Source organism: Rhinolophus sinicus, chromosome 1 (assembly GCF_057876585.1).
Source record: "Rhinolophus sinicus isolate RSI-liver-muscle chromosome 1, RSI-T2T, whole genome shotgun sequence".
In the NCBI taxonomy this organism is placed as follows: domain Eukaryota; kingdom Metazoa; phylum Chordata; class Mammalia; order Chiroptera; family Rhinolophidae; genus Rhinolophus; species Rhinolophus sinicus.
This window is the reverse complement of record NC_142501.1, coordinates 87,054,156-87,077,721: the sequence shown is the minus strand read 5'-3', so window position 1 is coordinate 87,077,721 and position 23,566 is coordinate 87,054,156. Positions and strand designations below refer to the sequence as shown.

The 23,566-nt window shown below is 40.7% G+C and overlaps 1 protein-coding gene and 1 long non-coding RNA gene across 6 annotated transcripts in view; one reads left to right on the top strand and one right to left on the bottom strand.

Annotated features, from left to right (window-relative positions):
* Nucleotides 1-14,238, bottom strand: part of CRADD (CARD and death domain containing adaptor protein) — a 392,758-nt gene extending 378,520 nt beyond the window's left edge. For 3 of the 5 annotated variants that reach the window (XR_016022537.1, XR_016022536.1, XM_088801224.1), the window contains exons 1-2: nt 14,070-14,220; nt 12,503-12,806 (exon numbers count right to left, since the gene is read on the bottom strand). Coding sequence is in view for 3 of the 5 variants with exons in the window: in XM_088801224.1 (XP_088657350.1) it covers nt 12,503-12,800 (298 nt within the window). In the remaining 2 variants the exon portion in view is untranslated. Of the gene's footprint in view, nt 1-12,502; nt 12,807-13,882; nt 14,025-14,069 lie in introns of those variants that run through there. The other 2 variants (XM_074325277.2, XM_088801226.1) reach the window with 2 other exon arrangements.
* LOC141570062 (uncharacterized) lies at nt 701-23,001 on the top strand. Its single transcript, XR_012493850.2, has 3 exons — nt 701-874; nt 16,226-16,339; nt 21,761-23,001. It is a non-coding gene; the product is annotated as an uncharacterized LOC141570062 (long non-coding RNA).
* Nucleotides 23,002-23,566: the final 565 nt, after the last annotated feature.

The window sequence follows — 23,566 nt, the reverse complement described above, 5'->3', positions numbered from 1 at the left end:
CTCCTCATAGCTCCTTAAGAGTCATTCGGAGAAGGTCATTTAAGTCCAATGCTCCCCTCCCCCCAACCTCTGCTAACTGAAATAGCAACTAGCCTTGGTTAATAATCTGAAAAGACTATCACTTCACATTGATTCAGAAAGTTGTACTCTCTGAAGAATATATATGTATATTTTAACACATATACACATGATCTCCTGAATTTTATTCTTTATTTGGCATCATAAGAAATTCTGGATTTAAGTGCTAGCATCAAGTAAATAACTTTCTAAAACTGACTGGAGTTCAGAAAAGAGAGAGCTTCTAAAATAGAATTTCCTATGGTAAAAACCCAAATACCTCATTTCATCATTTATCATAAACCATAATTATCTCTGAGTAATAAAGTTATGAGTGATTACCATTTTCTTGATAACCTTTTTAGAGCTTTTTTTTTTAAAGAATAAATATGGGTTGCTTTTATATTCAGAAAAAGAGAGCTATTTTACTTTTAAAAACTATTTCTTTTGTTATACTAATAACAAACATTTGTTATTAATTTACAAGTCACTTTCATGTATGGCAGCTGATTTCCATTTATGGTAACATATATATTTTTATACCATTGCTTCTGATAAGTGCTATCAGGTCCCAAAATGATTGGACACACCTCCCAAAGAAATGTGAGCTATCTCTTCTCTTGGAATCTGGGCCTTGGGACAGCTTAACCAAAACAATACAGCAAAAATTAACACTAGGCCAGTGTCCCTGTCCAGACGCTAAGAAACTGGCAGCTTCTACTCTGAAACCCAACCACTACGCTGTGAGGAAACCCCAGCCACCTCCAGGAAGGCCTCGGTGGAGACGAACCAACGAGCAGCACCAAGTACCACAAACGTGAGTGACCTCTCTGGGAACTGGATCCTTTCGCTCCAGTTCAGCCACCCCAAGGGACAGCAGGTGGAGCAGAAATGAGCTGTCTCTTTTGAGCCCTGACCAAACTGCACATTCATGAGCAAAGTAAATGATTGTTATTTTAAGCCACTAAGTTTTGGAGCAGCTTGTTACACAACGAAAGATAACCAGAATACCATATTATATTTTATTTAATTGCCTCTAACTTTCCCCAATTACAATGTAAACTCTTTGAGGATATGACTCTGTTTTTACATTCATCTTTATAGTTATTCCTTCCTTCATTCAATAAACATGTGAACTAACATGTATCTAGCACTATGCTAGCTAGCTACATTCCGCAGGTATAGAGACAAAGATAGTCTCTGCCTTAGAGAAGATTACAGTCTAATTGCAAAGACAGAGAAAAAAATAGACAATGGCAACCATAATCTCAGAGCCTTAGCAGAACAGCCATCAATGGTAGATAATCAATAAATGTTGGTTAAATGAATGAATGAATAAATGAGGTTCTCAGAACTACTTTGGGAATTATGTACTATCACCATGTAACACATGAGGCGCACCAATTAACGATGTATTATTTCTCAGCTCTAAATTCACCGTTTCCTGTACTTTGTGATACTAGGACTGGACCCTGCAAATAGTTCTCTTCTGCCAGACGGTTCAGTGTTAGTTTCATCAACAGAGAGACACCGCAAGGCCATAGCAGAGGAAGGGGCTCTTCATTCTGATTTGGGCTGCTTTATCCCCTCTGAAGTATACAGCCACAGCCTCTGGCATCGGGGAAACCCAGCGGTGCTCACTCCCCAGGGAATTTCTCTCCCACTCAGCAAACTGCTCTCTGAGGATCAGCTCTGGTCCACCTACATCCCTACCAAGTTTCTCAACCTAGCGGGCTGCTCTTACAGACCAGCTCCAGCTGCACCCTCTGGCGAGTTTACCGGCCACCAGCAGGCTGTGTAGGAGTATTCAGGTACGGTCACTTCATTTCCAGTGAGGTCTGGGGTGGGGAGGGGCCTCTTGCAAGTTTGTAGTGCCTCCATCCTGCACTCTCCTTCAGCCCCAGAAAAAAGCACCTTCTCCCATTTGCTATTTCTGTATTCCTCTTTTACCCCTTTAGTAGTAGTTAAACATAGTTTTTGCTAGCTAATCATTCTGTATGTTAAATTTTTCTTATTCAAACTACTGTGTGGTTTTGGTCTCCTGAATGGATCCTGACTGACATATGAAGAAATAAAAGGGCTCAAACAAATACGAGAGGCCTGAAAAAACACATTTGTCCATAGCACCATCAAACAACTGATTCAGAATAAAAAGAAAATGAAAGGGAAGAAATAAGTTTAAAGGCTCAATGAGCAAAAATTGCCATATCGATCTCATTCAAAATATTTTGTGTAATCACATTTCCTAGAAAATATTTATCTTCTTTGGGATTTTTTTTTTTATCTCCCATTTGGTAAACTGTTAAAAAAAAAAAAAAAAAAAAAAAAACCCCACACCGACACACAATAAAAATGTTGGCTAAATATGAGAGTCAAGGCAAGAAAGGGTCAGAAAATAACGAAGCAATCGCTAGAATCAAGAATTGGCACCAGGAATCGGAGAGCCTACTGACTGGCAGCATAGACTGGAGCACCGAAGCGTCCATGTTCACACCTCCGCTCTGCTACTACCCAAGTTGTGTCGCTTTGGGCAATTTATCTAATACCTCCATCTGGAAAATGCACATGATAATAATAGTACCCACCTCAAAGGCCAATGAGGATAAAGTGAGTTTATGTATGTAACGTCTCAAGGCCAGAACCCAATCCAAGTTCTCTAACTTCCACTCTACTTTAACACATTGCGTACGGATCACGAGAATCTCCGTTTTTTCCATGTCCCACTGCACAAAGGAAGCTGCTTTCTGCAGTATCACACCAGGAGGGATTACTAACATCATAGGTGAGTAAATCCTAAAAAATTCCATAGAAAAATAATAAATGACATAGAAGTATTTACGCTTTAAAGAGAAGAGTGCATTTTAAAGTAGTTTCTTTTAAAAACCTGCCGGAACAGAGGGGTATGAGGGATTTAAACCCCGCCATAAGCAACGTGTTAACATTCTCAATCCATTTTTCCCCAATATCTTCTGATTTTGAAGAGGTTTGAGAAGACCTATCTTGCTCCAAAAGCTGCTCTCCTATTTCTCCTACCATCTCTGACCTTCAGCCTGGGCCTTGCTTATTAAGATGAAGACCGTTGTCCTTCCTTAAAGGGCCAGCACTTCTTCCCAGGTCCGCAAGTGTGGAACCTGCTCAATACAAAAAGAACGGGAGTGATATAGCATAGCGGACATCTCTTAATCAGCCTTCACCTCTTCCTTTTGCAACTGTCCCTTCCCCACTCCAGGTGACTGTGCCGTCCTGAGGGAAGGGCACATGACTAGGCCAATCAGACTCTGAATCTTGAGCGAAGTCAAAGTGGAGGAGCTCAGCGGGAGATGGTCATCAACGGCCAGAGAGCCCCCAAGGTGCGTCCTCATTCCTGCCCTTACTGAGCCCTGGAACTTCAAACTTGTGAACTACCCAGCGCACATTAGAGAAATTCCTACTTTTGCTTGTCTTAGCAAGAGGTCTACTGCTTTAACCAAAGAGCCTACATATATGCTGGTAGACTGACTTACATTCCTTAGTTTCCGTGTCTATAAAGTGGGGGCCTCGGGGGTCCCTCCAAGCTGTAATCTACAGTTCTAATAACAGGACAAGTCCCAGCAGATGTGCTCTGCTTGAGCTGGAATTCTCTGTAACAACTTCACCATGACCACTCAGCACCCATATACCTTACGTACAAATGGTGGAACGAGAGATGTTTTTAAAGTCTTATATTTAGGTTATAAAACTGCAAGCCTCTCATTTGCCACTTACTACATCTCAGCAGTATTATTTTGGTAACAGCGTCACCAACCTCTTTGCTATGGTGCTGAGCATAAATAGAACATGAACATTTCCAGGAATTGTCAACTTGGCACTTCTTATGAGGAGTTAAGATTTCTTTTATAACATTAACAAAAATAAAGCGTAGAAATAAAACCTGCCTCAAACTTCTTCTAGAGGTTACATTTCCTCCTCAATTAAAATTTACTGTTTGGAAAAGTACAATGTACTCTTTTTTCTCTCTGGGGGAAAAGTCCTCCAAAGAATCATACACTTAGACTCCTTACTGTTCAAACTGGGGAGCAAGTATAAACACAGCTGCCTATTAAAATTAAGTAAAGGCAAACATTCTGCAGCTAGCTACAACAGCAGCCTGCAAGTTTGAACTGTAACCCATAAAAAGAGAAAGCTATCTTGCTAAGCGTACGGTTAGACTCTGAGGCTGCGCCACCAGAAAAGCTGGTTGCTGGAACTGATGGCTTTTGATAGCATGATTTAAAAGCTGCGAAAGTGGGACCTGCTTCCAGTATCAGGAGCGCCAACACAGTGACCACCTCCTGATCACAGCAGAGAAGACATCGTCATTTTTTACTCTCAAAGTACTACGTGCTCCTTGGCCCCATATGGCCTCACAGTGAGATGATGGAGAGAGAGATGCCAGCCAGAAATTAGGCTTCCAACAATAGGCAGGAAAGAGAAAGAGAGAAAAGCCCCTAAAGAGTGGAATAAAGAGAAGAAAGAAGAATGGGGGCTGGTAAATGACGGGCTCTGGGGCAGCCACAGGTGATCAGAATTGGGCAGCAGAGAAAAGCGAATTTTGAGAATGTATTTTCATAGGCTGTGAATTCGAGGCCACACGTCTGAGTGCCTGGATTCCAAATTGGGCCCCACCATGTTAGCCTCGAGCGCGTCACTTAGCATCTCTGTGTCTCCATGTTCTCATCTGTGCAACAAGGGTAATCAGACCACCTGCCTCGTCAAGCCACTCTCAGGATTCCATGCCGAGGGCCCGGAGCAGCGCCCGGCACAGAGGAAGCCCCCCAAGAGTATTATGATCATTATTTTACTGATGTTATTTGAGGTTCATTGTGAGACACAGGAAAGAATAAAATTCATTTTTAATTAGAAACAAAAACTACAGGAAGAGAGACAGATTGCCTGACCCACCCAGAATGACAGACCAAGCCAGCCCCAGTCTTCCCAACTGGCCGTTTGTCTCTCTCCCCCTATCCATCCTCAAGCCATCTTCAGCTCACTGTGTATCTGAAAACAGCATCCAACTCATTCTCCACGGGCAGGTTCTGCCTCCATTTCAGCATAGTTTGGTCTACAGAGCACAAAGTATTATGGATGGTTTATAATTATCAAACAATGTGAAGAGGCAGTGATACTAATACCGCCCCCCCCCCAAATCCAAATTCACCGGCTCATTCAAAACCCACCAATTAATTTTGTTCTATGCACATCTAGTCTATGTAATCCTATAGAGTTCTAATGGATTTTAAGGTTGGAAGTACAGTCACACCTGTATAGAGTCTAAGATTCTGGAAGCGACACTGTTCCAGAAATTCAGAGAATTAAAAACATTTGTGATTAGAGATTTAAAACAAAACTACATGTTCTCTATATCTCCATTCCTACCACTCTTCCACCCTCCATTCCTCTCTCCCCACAAAACAAGAACAAATCTTCAAGCAAGTGCACAGCTTTGGGAGGCCCATACTTGGGGAGCAATAAGTGGAAAAGGAGCGATGGGCCTGGTCAGCGAGTCATAGCTCAAGGCTCTCGACACTGGCTCCCTTTTAACATAATCTAGAAAGAAAGGCATTTGTGCATGTACGTGTGTGTATGTGTGTGTGTGTGTGTGTGTGTGTGCACGCGCGACTCTATTACCACTGCCCAGACCCCACCTCCACATATTTTGCATGTATTGGCCTGAGCAAAACCTGGGGATCAGTAGTTTTTTTAAAGCCAGAATTGAAGCTACATCAACCCTAATGGTCAATAAGGTGACTGATGTAATCATGTGACCCGTACAGCCCCACGAGCGAGGAAAGAAATGTCACAGTGAGAATTTCTAAGAGAAAAGAACAATAAATCCACTTTTTAAAGTGAAATGGATGCATCCCTGCTGGGGAGAGGCCTGTCACATGGTTGGCTATTCCTAGAAAGAGCTGCAATTAGCTGCCAACAGATGCATTATTTCATCAGGCCCATAAATACTCGATTAAATTCTTCTGTTTTTCCTTTATGTCAGCCTTGCAGAAAGGGCTGGGGGAAGGACTTTTGATGAAACGCAGTACCGAACAATCAAATTTTCCTTTTAAATGATTAAAATTGGCATTCATAAAAATAAAATATTTTAGTAAAATCACATCCCAAAATATCTCTAAAAGCCCTTGAAAATTTTCCTCTTAAAATGAAAAAAAGCATTAGTACAGTTTTTTTAAAAGCTTATTTCAACTATTAACACTGCAGCATAACACAATTCCATTTCAAACCCAGAGCCAAGATTGCACAGCAGAAAAAGTCCTAAATCAAGAGTCAGGAGGCCTGAATTCCAGTCCTGGCAACAAATTACATTAACTAGCTATGTGAGCATGGGTGTTCACTTAATCTCCCGAAGACTCGGTTTTCTCAGAAAAATTAGATGATCTGTAAATCCCTCCCAGTCGAAAAGTCTGGGAATATCAGGATAGGTCTCCACTCTGTTGGCTTTGTTACGTTTGCAAATTAATGTGTTTGCAATTTAGACAACCTGAAATTAAGTCATTCTGGAAATTCTACTCATAAATTTAACCGGTTCCTAGCCATGGTGCATACACGGAGTGAGCAAAACAGTAAAATACCCTGACTATGGCTCTATCTTCTCCCTGAACTAGAGCTGGTGCCTCCCTTCCCCAACTATGCCAGCAGGGCAATGGTTCCTGCCCCAAAGTCCTGGCACTCTTTTTAAATGAGAAAATACATGAAAAGCATCCTCACGCTTTTTGCCATTTCCTCATACCATTATTATTTTCTTAGTGTTTTTGTTTATGCTGACTCATTTTAAGTTAAATAAATGAGTTTTTAAAGGAATTCATAAACAGAAAACAGTTTTACTTGCCATTAATGGAAGGAACGTGTTCAATTGACACACACAAAAAAGCAAAACAATAAAATTCTAGCTGAATACCGTTGTCCACAGAAGGTTAGAAGCCTGAGGACCTTTTCCTGTTAAAAAGAAAAGCTGGCAAGTATCAAGCGAGATGTTCCAGAAATACTTGTACCAAACGGAGGCTTTCACCTGGGTGTTATCAGGCTTAAAACAGAAAGAAAAAGGAAATAATTCTCTTACCATGTGATTCAATCCCATGTCCACCTATCATCGAAAATCACTTTAAGAACCACCCAAGATAATGGTTGTGCACACATCTCACATCTGGAGAAACGCAACAACAAATGTTTCCAACTGCGCCTGTACTGACGTGTATTGTGATTCATCTATCCATGAGGAATGTTCCTACCCCAGATGGGCCTGGGCTGCAGCCACCCTGTTACCTGGGGCCCCCACGATCTGAAACGTTCCTCCTTGTATCCACTCTGTCACAGAATTCAGGTCTCTGCTGAACATCCTCTCATCCGAGGAGCTTTCTCTGACCGTCCCTGATAATATGCTAAGTCCTTCCTCACCACCACACACACTGTTTTTCTTCATAGCACAGTCACGCCCCACTTAATGACAAGGAATGTGTTGTGAGGCGATTCTGTCGTTGTGCGGACATCACCGAGCGCAGGTACACCACCTAGACGGTGTAGCCGACTGCACAGCTGGGCTGTAGGTACCTCCTATCGCTCCTAGGCCACACGCCTGTCCAGCCTGCTCCTGTACAAAACACAAGATTAAATCCAGCACAAGAGAAAATGATGCCATCAAGAGCTGCGGTAAACACGGGATGCATGAGGCTGCTGCTGGCGTAACACAGCACACTGCTCAACAGCAAACTGATAATAAGTAGAAAAAATACACCCTAAAATGACAAAAATATAGCAACTGCATAAACCAGTAACACAGTCATGTATTACCATTATCAAGTATTAGGTGCTGCACATAATGAATTGTGTGCTACCCTTTTATAGGACTGGCAGCGCAGTGGCTTGTTCACACCAGTGCCACCAGAAACACCTGAGGAATGTGCTGCATTATGACGCCATGACAGCTATGATGTCACTAGGCAATAGGAATTTCTCAGCTCCATTATAAGCTTATGTGACCACCATGGCATATGCAGTCTGTCATTGACCAAAAGGTTGTCACGCAGCACAGGATTGCGTTACTTATTCATCTGCCTGTTGTCTGCCCCCATCAGACTGTAGACTATAGTGAACTCCTAAGAGTAGGGGCTGTGTTTACTGTAATCCCTAGCACCCAGTGCCTGGCACCTAGCCAGTCCTCAGGGAGTGCATGATACCATGCTGGAGATAGACGGGAATCTGGGCTTGCTGTAGACTCTGCCTGTACCACAAGGAGGGGTCTTGCTCACCTACCATGCCCTCTAGTACACACGGTGCCATGAGGTGAACTCCATCCAGCCACGGTGAAGTGCCTGAATAGACCACAAGCTAGACAAACTGAGATCAACATGGAACCTATATGCAGAGCAGGGTCAAGCCATGGTAAGACTGGCAAATCCCAGGCTAGAAATCTCTCTAATAAACCTGTTACAATTCCTAAAATGTTTGCCGTTATTGCTCAGTCACCTAAGATGCAGCAAAGTATACACGGGAGAGCCAGCGTGCATCTCGAGTCAGTGGCTGACGTGGCTCTACATGGTCAGGCAACGCTGGCTCCAACAGGCACAGGCTGAGCCCGGAGCCAGTGGGTAGAGGGGAAGCAGGCCAGCCCTGCATCCTGCTCCAGTGAGGGCAGCTGAGGAGTCCAGGCATAGGGTCCACAGTGAACCAGCTCAAGCTCAGGCAAGGATGAAGCAAATGTCAGCCCCAGGACAGGCACTCTGACAGGCTAAAGAATGGAGGCATCTGATGCTAACACAGGAGACGCAGAGCTGTGTTCTCAGATACCCTAGCTGGTGGCTAACAGAACACAAAGCAGGAATCTACAGGACAGGAATAAATGAATAACTCCGAAGCCTACAGGAAGACTGGGGTTAATGGCTGGGCTGCCAGGCTGACTGTGAAATGAGAATCATGGTAGAGACCCAGTCGCACAGCCAGGGCCAACACAGAGGAACAGGAAATCCTGGGCCCAGCTGGTGAGACTGGGCCGCCCATAAACCTCCTTTCTAGATCCAGAGTAGCTCAGGCGCTGCAGTGAGCCTGTCAGTGCAGCCAGGGCACACGAGCAGTGGGAAGGCAGACAGGCGACACTCTGCCTCACCAAATGCAGCACTCTCTTCACCTCCTGCATGACTGGACAGGAGCCCCGAGAGATTTCCAGCTGATCTAGTGTCTACTAGGTGAGCTTGGCGGGTACGGGACATCACATCAAGGTCTCCTTCCATGGTGCCAAGCTGGATTAAGCCATGTTATTGCCAGAATTCCTCTTTTAAAATACAAGAGTCCTTACAGGGTGAGACAAATACAAAATCAATTCTCCATTAACATCTTAGACTTTTTTAATTAACAGATAGGGAGACCTATCATGCAGGCAGATTCCGAGAGAATCAAAGGTTTAAATCCAGAATATAAATAAAAAGAACTAACTGGAATCAATCACCAAATAAGGTCTTTGAGGCAGCTCAAAATTTGCAAAAGAAATACAAAAATAAAACAAAGGGGAAAGCAAGAATCCCTGAGAAGACCAAAACAAGAAAACTTTTTAATAAAATAAAATCAGCTCATTCTTGGAAAAAGATCCAAGATCCACATTTTCCCCCAGTCTAGTTCTTCAAAATTCAAAAATGCCTTGACAAAAATTAAAATGGACCATATCAAAGCTTATTAAAATTAGTCTATTACAAAACTGAAGAAGCACTGTGGTCCTAGGAAATAGGCTTCTGGGTCCATTTGCATTTTTCACAGAGACATTAAAATGAAGGCATTTCAATTCTGATATTTTTTCCAGGACTTTCAAAAAAAAAAATTAGGTTTCCAATTATATCCCAATCAAATTTTAGAGTTAAAATACTGCCATCAAACTAATTAAACACTTAAAAGTTTAAGGTCTCAAATAAGAGAAGGCTATTAACTAACAACTCCTTTAAAATAATATTATTTCCTCTATCCCTTACATACAGAGGGTGCCCCAAAAATGTATACACATTTTAAGAAAGAAAAAAAACTGTGTTAAAATTATAATACTCAATATATACCGACAACAAGAGATAAATACAAGTCATGTCTGACTTCTGCAATTACAAAAGGTGCTCAAAGTGGTTAGCTCCAGTGTAATTTTAACACAACTTGTTCCTTTCTTAAAATGTATATACATTTTTTGAGCACCCTCTGTGTGTGTGTGTGTGTGTGTGTGTGTGTGTGTGTATGTGTGTGTGGCTAAAACTTATGGTACAGTGGATTTTCAATAACGTATATGGATTTTTAAAGTGATTTTTATGAGATGGAAAAACCACAAAGTGAAGAATTGAATGAGAAACTCCAAATTCAGGGTTTATCAGTAAGTGGGGGTTGGGGGTGAGCTAGGATTGCGGAAGAACACCCAGAAGCTCAAAGACGATAGTAATATTTTTGTTTTAACTGAGTGATGGGAAAACGCGTGTTCACTGCACCATTATTGTCCATACCTTACTTACATTTTGTAATCTTATTTAAAATGTTTAGTAATTAACAATGACTATTTGAAAAGTGAGTTTATATAATTGTCATTGTGGAAGGTATAGAGAGACATATTTTAATCAAACTCTTCAGAGTATTTTTCAATATCAGTGTTACTCAACAAACAATTAAAAGTACTTCATTTGTGCCGTAGCCAACCTATCTTTCATTTGACCACTTCCACAGAATTAACAAACTAGCATTATTTTTATAAACTTCAACACAGATACACTCGATTTTTTTCCCACTCTATACTATTTTGTTCTGTTTACTTTTATAAAACACTATTTTCCCCCCAACTCTTCTATAACTTCCACCATTTGGTGAGAACCATCTTAATTTTTTTCTTGTTATTTGAATGAATCTAAAGAAATGCCAATGAGGTCACACCTCTATTAAAAACAAACAACAGTACTATTTCCATCACCCAAAATGATTATAAAACTAAACTAAATATTTTGGTAGGAACAGGTTTTCAGTTAGTCTGTTTTGTTGCTTCCAGCTCTATGTTGCCAAGAGGAACTTCTAAGTCAAACACCAGGAAAAGACATCGGACACCCTAATTTTTCTTTTATCATTTCCCCAATTCTATGTTATTTATTCTGCTTTCAACAAAGTGGTAGAAGTGTCTTAAATACTTTAATTTGGCCGTGTTCACACACCTATTTAATTTTGTAAGGACAATCAAACCTGAGAACTACAGTGGTTCTCAAAAGGCCAGCTATTTTCAGTACTTCAAAAAGCCTAAAACATACATTTGCCTGTAATTTGGCCATGCTAGGACATGAAAATATTGTTTTCTTTTTCCGCTGGGATTTAACCAGGCCTTTCTAAGTTAACGGATTATCTCATGCTGATTAGATATTCAGTCATTAATAAAAATAGAAGAATTAATCATGAGTGCTTAATACATGTGGTCTGGAAAATCCTTCAGAATATGAGGTCCATGAGGCCAAAATAATAAAAGTGGTCTTTTATTACTGGTATTTGCTTTTTAATCAGTTATACTGTTATTTAAAAAACAGCAACAACACAGTCTGGGGACCACTGACCTGGAGTTGTTCTAACTATCACTGCTATCAAAACGCCAGAGAATGTTGACTTCCTAACTCTGTCAACTTTCAAATTTTTTGTCAGTTCAGTTCTATGCTACTCAGTCTTTGTGAAAAGTGTAAGTCATGGGAGCTGTTATGAGGGAACAAGTATTCCATATCACATCCTCCTGCTATCAGCCAAGTTAATGGCACGGGACCGGTTCTCTTTTCCATAGCTTGCAACTTTCCTTAAAATTAAAATGAGACCCTTCACAAACTACTGTCCTTACAAAATTAAGTACTCTGGGTGTCTGAATAAAACCAAACTAAAAAGGACAACTTTAAATCAATAACCTTTAAAAACAAAGTCAGCCAGCCTTCCAAACAATGCCCTTTGGCCATGTAGGACAGCCCGAGGAACAGGTGCAAGGCTGTTCCTAAAGGCTGTCTCGTCCTTCACAAAGCTGACCTTTCCCAGCCAACAGCGCTGGCACCCCATGAAGCAGTCATCAGAAGGCTTAATGCCTGCTTTCCCATCTGCACTTTCCAAATGGCTCCTCATGCCAAGAGCTGAGATATGACCTGGCTCTCAGAGGAGAACATGCCTCCCAAGTGACTTGCCAAATTTCCTTGGAAGCATTTGTAAACGTACCCTGTGACCTCCCTCCTCACCCTCTCAATCATGCTTCATTCTTCCTTCCTTCCCTGCACTTCCTAATTCCACCTCCTCATCCTGTCCCTCTAATGCCATGTGCCTTCAGCCCAAACTCCTTATCCACTTTCAGGAACTGCTGATACCCTCCCAGCCTAAAACCCCAATTTCCAATCCAAAGGCCATAGTTCAACCATTTTGGAGCTGGCTTGAAGTGATCTCCTTGGGGGCCTACCTGCAGGCAGCTCGGTTATGGCTTCTTCTCTTGCCTTCTCCAGCTTCTCCCTTACCCAGGGAAATTCCTGCAGGGAATCTAGGAATGCATCAAATGCTTTAGGACCTCTGGAAGGTAGGATATCCAGCAGCAGCATTGTTTTCCGGAGGCCTGTGGCTTGAGCTTTTATTTCTTGAACATGGTTTTCGGTCAAGACCCCTTCCTGGTAAAGATACTGAAGAACCAGTCCGTCCACCAGTACCTCTGCACCCAGGTCCAGGCGAAGAGAGCGAAGCACTTGCTTGTCTCTAGCCTCCATTTCCCCCTGGAAAGAGACAATATTGTAGCTCAGATTACAGGAATACTGATGAGCCCCTAAAGATAGGGTCCTACAATGCAAGCTCTTTAAGGTCTTGGATAGCTTTGAACCTTAGCCGACTGCCAGGCCATGGTGTTTAGCCAAGTTAATTTCAAATGTTTCGGAACATAACAACACTGAACATGAATCATCTTTTCTGTTTTTGCTTTTCCACACAATGGGATCTTAGCTCAATATCTTGTTCTCTAAAGAGATTGGGGGGGAAAATGGGTCAGAGACCCTGCTTAAGAAGCAACTTTTATCCAAGGATTACAGAGCAACATTTCATTTTAAGATACTTGAGAAAAATATTGTTTTTTTAATTATAACACTGCCTTCATCAGTTACCCAACCACTGCAGAAACTGCCAATATACATGCAGGTGCGCTTCTGAACACGCGCATTTGCAGAACCTCATCAGCAATGGGCATGGTGGGCAGAAACCAGCGGATACCAATACATTTAAAGATCTTTTCCCCTAAGAGAAAAGGCCTATACGCCATCACCTTCAAAAAAAACACTGAAGTGTTTGTGCCCAGTCTACTGTAAACCTTTTAGTCACAAACTCCATCCCTTCTCTGTAAGAATTCGGGATCTCCATCACGACACTGCCGTGGCTACACATGCATGGGACATTCTTTCTTTGAAAGAAAAATGTCCACACGCCAGTCCCGGTCAGTAACCACGCACGATTTGAAGGCATATTGGCAAGACCACTGAACCAGTGAGCTGAGGGGAGGTCGCGTGCAGACTAGGAGGGGAAACAAGTGGCGAGGCGGGGAGGTAGGGAGGCCGACGAGGCTTCCACGCACCACGGAGAGTGCGAGCCCGGCCCCCCCCAGCCTCCCCTCCCGCCGCCCTCAGTGAAGTCTGGCAGGTGTAGGGGAGGAGGAGGGTGTGCACTTTTGGAAGCCAGAGCCCGTTCGGAACTTCTTTGTATTTCCTGCCTCTCCAGCTGAAGCCCTGTGATAGTACGAACAGGAAGAACTAAGAGAGATTTTCGGGGCAACCTGACCCGCTTAAAAGAGGGTGCTGGGAATGACCTTCAGAGCGGCCCGGGGGGAGAGCGGGCCTGGGGCTCCCCCACCGCCACCCCAACCCGGCCCAGCTCGGGAGGTCCCGAGCAGGATAGGGGGGCGGGGGAGCCACGCCCGGCACAGGCCGCAGACGCGACGGCCCGGGGCCTTCGAGAAAAGATGAATACGGAGCTTCTGGTTTCCTGTTACTTACGTCTGCAAACACGTATCTTAACCAAAAAAATAAAACAACAACAACAAAAAAACAACAACCCTGCAACCGGAATCCAGACAGTTAGGGAACCTATGACATAAGCACCATCTTTGTTAAAGGCGAAAGCAGTGAACAGGAAGTGTTGTCGCCATTTTTGTTAAGGGCAAACACAGGAAGTTCTGTAACCATCTTTATTTGGGGCCAAGTGTCGGACTGAAGCCTTTTCCGCCATATTTGCTGTGGGTAAACAATCTAGCCACCTGGAGCTGAAAAATAGTAGCATCACTTAGGGAGTTATAGAAGGAAAAAAGTAATCGGATAATTGCATTTTAACACAGTAACTCCATCACGGCTTAGTACACAATTGAAATAATAGGTAGGTCTGAAAAGTCACCTTATCAGCAAGGCCTTCCCTGACCATTCTATTTAAAATTGCAACAGCCATCTCCTGCACTGGCATCCCCTTTTCCAATTTTATTTTTATCTGTAGTAGATATCACCATCTTACCAAAACTTTTACCTAATCATTTATTTATCATCTGTTTCCCTCCACATAAAATGCAAGGTGATTTTGAAACTGGAGGCCAAAGGAGTCCAGGCTCATGCTGCCTGCGCTCAGCCAATAGACCAACACAGGAGTTGGGTCATAGAATAAACGTTTATTATCAGAGCACCAGTGGTCTGAGAAGGCAGCGAGTTAACACCTCCAAAAACTGCCTTAACATTCTCAGACCTGCTGGGATGTTTAAGGGAAAATCTGGGCCGTCCTCCATGATGGTTCCGGGGGTCTGCATGGAGCCTTCCCTCTGGCAATGTGGCTTTCCCACGTGCTCATCAACCCAGGAGCAGTGAGGACAGTAACCTGGAAAGAATACTAGGCCATAAAGATTGTGATCAGTAAGCATGGGATATTAATTATAAGCTTCAGGGTAATTTTCTAAAACAGGGAACTGGATTCTGGAAGCTGCAGGGGGTAGTTTATTACTAAGCTTTAGGTTAAGGAAAGGTGAGTCTGGAGATGCAGCGAGTCCTCTACTACGGGGTTCCCAACCGGGCCCTACTTCAATTTCTTTATATAACAAGATTCCTGCCCACAAAGTGGCTACAAGTCAGTTATTCAGGATTCAGTTGCAGCAATCAGCTAGCTACTCTAGACAGAAAGGTATTTGTCATTGGAATTGGAGACATCCACAATCTTTGGAAAGGCTGGAGAAGGTCTGGGCATCCAAGCATGACTCCATCAACAACACTGACAAACTGGCTCATGGCCACAATTAGGAAGATGGAGTGAGGAACCGCCACTACTCCATAGTTCTAGTCTGCTCAACACTGACACAACAAGGACTGGACACAGAACACAGCTGCAGAAAAACCAAGGTCTCCACAGCTGTATTTGCCAACAGCATCAAAACAGAACGTGCAAATCTTATTCTGATGCATGCCACTGGTGAAACTTAATTTGAATGCAGAACATTAGCATCAAGAGTGTCTGGGACATGTAATTTGGAGTTTTCCAGCTTCTGAAGCACAGAAAGATATGCTAAAAAGAGAGTGACTGATATTGGGGACAGATCTGCTGAGTCGACCATATTTTTAATTTGGAAGGCAAGAGAAGTGCATGACCCAAATATAGACAAGTACAAGAATATCAAATTGAGGGTCCTTCCTCAAATTCCTTTAAGAAATGAGGCAGTCAATAAATGCATTTATTGATTCACTTCTAAGTCAATTGGATGATATATACAGAAAGTCATAGATGTACTAAAAATTACTTGACATAGATGTACAAAAAAACAAACAAACAAACAAACCTTAAGTGTCCTTATTTCCATAGAGGTTTTTACCACAAACACCTCCAATGGAAGACGAAAATATCTTTGTAAGCGAATCAATGGAGAGTAATTCTAAATCTCACTCCTCAAAACCTTCTAATTTTTGTAACCAGTTTAAAGTGTTATTATACCAATCTACCATTTTACTATACCAGTAGTGACAATATTTTGTATGGGTGGCAAATATTATTATTATAACTAGCATTTTTACGTATGTAAAGACTGTGGATCAAAGTGGCCAAGTGTCTTAGCCAAAATCTCACAGGTAATATGCAGCAAAACCTGAATTCTAACCAGGTCCCTCTGGTTTCATTCTATTTCCAGTACACTGTACACCACACAGCCCTGTATTGTGAAGAGTCTGTTCTTCGAATGACAGCCAAAATATTGGCAAATCATTCTGTGCCACCTCCCACTGATGATACTCTTAAGTTCCAGGTACGCTCTTCCTCTCTCCCCCTTCATTTGTTCTGGAATTGGACAAGATTTCCCTTCTATATATGGGCAGGTGTTAGCAATATTCTTGCTCTTCATCCAGATAAAGTACAGATACTGCCCAAAACTGAGGTTACTGACTTTTGGGGTAGAAAAAAACATGGCATATTTTTTCCAACTGTAAACTTTGATAATTTTCAAACATATAGTAAAGTTAAACAAATAGCACAAGAAAAACCTATGTAAAACTACCTAGTTTAAAACACTTCTTGATGACTTGTACTTGGAAAGGTTTGTGATCTCCTGGAAGCCAGAAGGAGACAGTGATGTTGATGACATCCAGGGTAGGTGAGGACCCAACAGAGTTCCATGAGAGTTCATGAACAGAAGAAAAGAGAGTGGGGCAGCATGAGAAGAGTTAGTGCAGGAGCTGAGAGGTTGGCATTAAAGATCTGACTTAAATCGATAAGGTAAAGCCCTTCACCATCAAAGTGCTCTTCCTATGGCAAATTTAGATGAGCATCCATGCTGCCGCCTAAGTGACCAGGCTAGCTATCCGACTAACTAGCCAAATATGTCAGTCAGCCTGTTGGAGGACTTCCACACACCCTAGCATACAATGATACTTCTGAGCAGCACACCAAAGGTTCATTTTTACTATATAAATATGTAAAGTCAGCAAGCCCTGAAGGAATCTAACATAGAGCAGAATCACTATCGCAGGGGGTTACTCTTCCACTCTGTCCAGTCCCTCTCTCTAGGCTGGAATTATGCCCCCACAGAGGATTAAGCACCTGTTACCCAGTGGTAACCAATCCCTCTTCAGAAAGACAGATATTTTCCTTTTGATCTCTCCCTTACCATGTTTACTTGCATCAAAATATACCCATTGTGAGTGTGCAAAAGAGTCCCAAAGCAGAAAGAATGAGTGTGGTGTTTTGCTGCCTTTCAATTTAGTCTTTGGTTTTGCAACCTTTAAAACAAAAATCAAATGAATTGGGTATTTTGGGGTCTTCCTGTTTCATAGATGTGGAAATTAAGTCATGGAGAAAAACAGATTCTTTTCAAGCATACTTGAAAATAGTCACAGAAATAGGTCATGAATTAAGTCACAAAGAAACTTCAATAAATTTTAAAAAATGTCAACAGCATACAACCTATGGACTCTACCATTTTACAACAAAATCAGAAATTTTAATAAAAGGATAGCTTCCATAAATCCCATAAGTTTGGAAACTAAATAAAACAACTATTAAGCTCCTGCGCAAAAACAAAGTCAAACAATTATATTGATACAGCATTATGGAGATTCCTCAAAAAATTAAAAATAGCACTATCATATGATCAACTTCTGGGTATAGATACAAAGAAAATGAAATCAGTATCTCAAAGAGATATCTGCACACCCATGTTCATTGCAGCATGGCCAAAATCAAGAACTCCAACACCAAAGGTTGGTGAGGACATGAAGCAATAGAAACTCATTCATTGCTGGTAGAATGTGAAATGGTACAGCTGCTTTGGAAGACAGTTTGGCAATTTCTTAAAAATCTGTGTATACTCTTATCATATGATCCAGCAGTCATGCTCCTTGGTATTTATCCAAAGAAGTTGACAAGTTATACCTGCACAAACGCCTGAACACAGATGTTTCTAGCAACTTTATTCATAATTGTCAGATCTTGGAAACAACCAAGATGTCCTTCAGTAGGTGATGGATAAATATACTGTGGTCCATCCAGACAAAGGAATATGATTCATCACTAAAAAGACATAAGCTATCAAGCATGAAAAGATATGGAAAAACCTTAAATGTATATTACTAAGTGAAAGAAGACAATATGAAAAGTCTACATACTGTATGATCCCACTTGTATGACATTCTAGAAAAGACAAAACTATGGAAACAATAAAAAGATCAGTGGTTGCCTGGGGGTTGTGGTAGGAGAGGAATAGAGGGAGGGTGTACAGAGGATTTTTAGGGCCGTGAAAATACTCTGTGTGATAGCATAATCATGAATATATATCATTATTCATTTGTCCAAATCCCCAGAACACACACTAAGAGTAAACTCTAAGGATAATTATGCACTGGGGTGATCATGATATGATAATGTAGGTTCATTAATTGTAACAAATGTACCATTCAGGTGGGGGGTGTTTATAATGGGGAAAGACATGAATGTGTGGAGCAGATGGTATACGGGAAGTCTCTATACCTTCTGTCTGATTTTGCTATGAACCTTAAACTGCTCTTTAAACAGTCTTAACTAAAAAACAACAGCAAAGCCTGAAAAAAAAAAAAAGGAAATCCTGTCATACACTACAACATGGATGAACATGGAAGACATTATGCTAAGTGAAATAAGCCAGACACAGGAAGACAAATACTGTATGCTCTCACTTATATGTAAAATCTTAAAAAGTCAAGCACATAGAAGCAGAGAGTATAATGGTGGTTGCCAGGGGCTGGGGGTGGAGGTGGGGTAAATGGGGAGACATTGGTCAGAGGGTACAAAGTTTAAGTGATGCAGGATGAATCAATTCTGCAGATCCAATGTGCAGCATGGTGACTATCATTAATAATACTATACTGTATACTTGAAATTTTCTAAGAAAGTAGATCTTAAATGTTCTCACCATAAAAAAAAAAGGATAACTCTGTGAGGTGATGGATGTGTTCATAAGCTTGGTTGTGGTAATCATTTCACAATATATATGTACATCAAAACATCACATTATACACCATAAAGGTATACAATTTTTATTTGTCAAATATACTTTAATAAAAGCTGGGGATGAAAAGTCACACACTTCTAAGCAATAGAGTATAGAAAGAAAAACAAATGATAGCAAAGAAACCTGGCAGACACCACCTAAATCGAGTGATCAAGGCTAACATCATCAAAAGCAAGTGATGTCAGTATCATGTTCCCCAATATGATGTGACAAGAAGGGCACATCTCCTCTGTGGTATTGTTCCCCAAAATTCATAATCTCAGTCTTTTCACGAGCATACATCAGACAAACCCAAAGTGAGAGACCTTCCACAAAATGTCTGACAATTACTATTCAAAAGTATCAAGGTCATAAAAAAGCAGGAAAGACTGAGAAGCTGTCACAGATTGGAGGAGACTAAGGAGAGATGACAACAAAGGAAAAGAAGGAAGGAGGGAGGGAGGGGTGAAAGGAGGGGAAGTAAGAGTAGAATAGGAAGATGGTGAAGGACTTGCCTGTTGTCAGGAAGCTATAAAGACCTCTGAACCTAATTTCTTATTCACCATTCCATCTTTGCTATTTTCTTGACTGGCAACAAGAATCCTCTACAGCCTCCCTTCCCTGTACTCCTCACCCCACAACAAAGATAAAAACAGAGTTTGTTCAATGAAATATAGACATCTATCCCTGTAACTGTAAATCCTAAAACTATGCTTGGAATATGCAGCCGTGCTGTCCCTTCTTTCTGTAGAACTCTTGATAAATGTATTATGCTGTGGATAATATTACTGGAATAAACGTATACCAATTAATTTTAATTTTACTAAGTTATGAATTCTAATGATTCCTTCAGTTTTAGGGTATCTCGTTTTGATCTTTGGTTAATAATTTTTATTGTGAAAATCTTGGGATGGTTCACAAAAACCTACATTGCAAATCTTTTAAAAGAGCCAAATACATTATTATGCAAATTATCATGTACTAATTTAACATCCCAACAACATTTCTAGATGTTTGAAGTATTATGCTGTAAAACTTTAGTGATTGATACTACTAGAATTATTGCAATTTACATCAATAAATTTTTATTGAGCATTTATTATGTGCTAGTATCAGCTAGGGCTAACATATTGAAAAGTTCTTTGACTTCATGGAGCTTACAGTCCAGAGGAGGAGGCAAACATAAACAAGAAAACAAAAATAATAATTATAAATGCAATGAAGGAAGAGTGCTTTGGTAAGAAAAAACAGTCAGGGGGCTGGGGAAGGGAGCTGATTTCAACTGAGTCTGCAGAGAAAGCCTCTTTAAGGGGGTGACCTTTCCTATTCTTCAAAAAAACTTGCAGCAGTTATAAAACTGTACTACACACATTTAAAAGATGGATAAGAAACTAGTTAAGATTTAACATATTAGGATACCTAAAGATATTAGGACATGCTGAAATAAGCTCTTTGTTTCCCAGCATTCACAATAAAAAGGAAAAAAAATTTATGTTGTGTAGTTCCCATCTCTTAAAGAAAGAAAATATGCTGAGTCATCCAAAGATACTGAAATTTCAATGACATTGGTTTCAAGCAGGAATTTATCATGTAATTCTTTATATAAGGAACATCAGATAAATTAATAAACTATGATTTTCCTGTTTTATTTCACAAAGGTACTAAAATGTTCTTCACATGTATATATCTGATATTAACCCAATATAAAGCACAAAATAATACAATCTAGGTACTGAGTGGTATAACTAAATGCAGTGATTGAAACAAACTAGTAAAATGGATGCCATTTAAACTCTCTCAAGGACGAGCTAACAACCAAATCTAAGTATTTTAAATGGCAAAATTTAATAGCTAAATTCTCTGCTGAATATCTACTGGGCAGACATACTGTATCACTGATTGAAGCGAAATCTATACACTTCGGATAGCAGACATAAAGAGCATTAACTTAACATTTTGAGATGAGAAATTTAGTATTTCTCCCATTCTTGTTTACACGAAGCAACATAGAAGCAAGTTGCACTGTTATCAGGGAAAGGGGCCAACGTTTCTCAGTGAACAACAACAAAAGGAGCTTGAACCTGTTTAAGCATGTGGCCAAGTATTTGACTCAGACCACAGAATTTGACATCATAAAGCACAAAGAGGTTATTCTGACACCCCCCACAAAATCCCCTGACTATTTCCATTACCAATTGGCAACAGTGACCACAAAAAAAATTTCACATGGACCTTACTGAGAGTTTCCTTCCAAGAACTACGTCATCATAGGTCTGCCAGGATGACTTGTCGGTAAATGTATCAGGTATTTGAATGAACTAAGCTTTTATTTGGGGTTATTTAATAAAGTCCTTTTAAAAATTAAACAATGACGACTGAGTATAATGGGGTTTTTTTGTTTCAGCATAATTGAGGTTGGGCTGCTCTCTCTGACAACAATCCACCAAAGGTTTAGCTGCATCTTAATAAAGCAAATACAACGATTATCCCAGACCAGAGCACTTCCCTTCCTTCTCATTTGCACTGATAAGTGGGCATGCAGCCAATCCATCCACCAGCTATACAGGAAGTATAGAATTTTGAACAAATCGTGTATATTAATATTGAAGCATTAGCACTCTTTTTAAGGGAGACTGTTTGATTTCGTAAGGAAAAGAACTTAGCCATTAAAGATGCTGATGGATTCTTTATGTCTCTTCTCCCCAGATGATGAGAATATGAACGCTGAGATGCTTGGAGTACCAGTCAGCTAGAAGTATGAGATGGGCTGAAACAAGCTTCTCTACACCAGAGAAGCCCTCCCCTTGCCCAGAAGTAGAAGGGAAGGGAAAAGATTGAATGTGGCTTACCTCACCAAATTCATGGTCCAGATACACTTCTCCTAATGGTCTAAGAACCTCAGATATGCAGAAGGAAAAGGAAAGATACTACCCTTGTGACTTCTGAGTGGTCTGTTCTTTTTTGCCTGGCAGTTTTAGACTGCCTTCTCTTGGGAACAGAGAATCGATTTTCCATTTTTGTGGTCTCTGCTCAAATGATCTAATACTATGTACATAGCATGTACTCAGTAAATACGTTTGACCAATAAATAACATGACTGTCCTATTTATTTCATTTTACACACAGTGCCTCATATGATGCCTGGCAGTAGACACTCAAAAACATGGGTTATTAAATGCATATAAGACCAGTGTATTAAAACCAGATTTCTTTTTTGGTCCCCATTTATGTATACTAAAGAATGTGAGAAAGTCAAAAATTCCTATCAATTCATTTTTATGTGGCTAATTTTATAAGTGTTATAGGAGATATAGGTAGGTAGGTAGATAGATTAGATAGATAGATAGATAGATAGATAGATAGATAGATAGATAGATAGATAGATAGATAGATAGATGATAGATAGATAGATAGATGATAGACAGATGATAGATAGATAGATAGATAGATAGATAGATAGATAGATAGATAGATAGATAGATAGATAGATAGATAGATGATAGAATGTGGTTATTTCTATAAAGTTTTGTTAAGTACCTGAAAATTTAAAAAATACTCCTAGGACCTCTTTCCTTTTCTGTCAGTATTCTCATCCAGCCCATTCCATTAAATATTACCTAAAGACAAAAATATCTTCCAAATGTTTAGGTCTGGCTTCATGTATCTGGTTGTCTCCTTGACATCTCCAGTTGGAGTTCAACAGGCCACTCAAACTTAATCTTTCCAAATCTGGACTCTGATTCTTCATACCCCTGCCTACTCCTCCCCAGCCTGCTCCACTACTGCAGCATGGTACCAACATCTCGCCAAGCCTAAAACTCTAGGAGTCAAGAATGACTCTCTCTGGGTGCTCGGTTAGCTCAGTTGGTTAGAGCATGGTGCTGGTAGCACCAAGGTTGCAGGTTCGATCCCCACATGGGCCACTGTGAGCTGAGCCCTCCTAAAACAAAAAAGAAAGAAAAAAATGTAATTGCAGTTTAAAAAAAAAAAGAATGACTCTCTTTCCCTCACACCTTCCATCCAATCCATCAGTCAGTCCTATTGATTTGGTCTCTACAACATCTCCTTACCCAATCATGTCTCCATCCTCACCACCACTACCGTCATCTAAATCACTATCATGTCTTGCTCAGACTCCAGAACTTTGCTCTACCTTGTCATTCAGGGAACATCTTAAGTGTCACCTCCCTAGAGAGGTCTTCCTTGAACACCTGACCTAAAATTGCTCCCCAGGCTCTATCACATCACTGTTTCATTCTTTCTTAACATTTATCACTACCAGTTAATTTTCTTACTTTTCTATTTGTTTGGGGTATTTTTGTTTATTGGGAAGGGGAGTATTTTCTGTCTCTCCCCCATTAAAATGCCTGTTATGAAAACAGGGACCTTTCCTGATTGTTGGCTGCTATATTTCCAACGTCTGTAAGAGAGTCTGACACATAATAGGTGCTCAATAAATAGCTCTTGAATTAAGAAGTCAATAAATCAATCAGTGAATAACCCTAAGACACA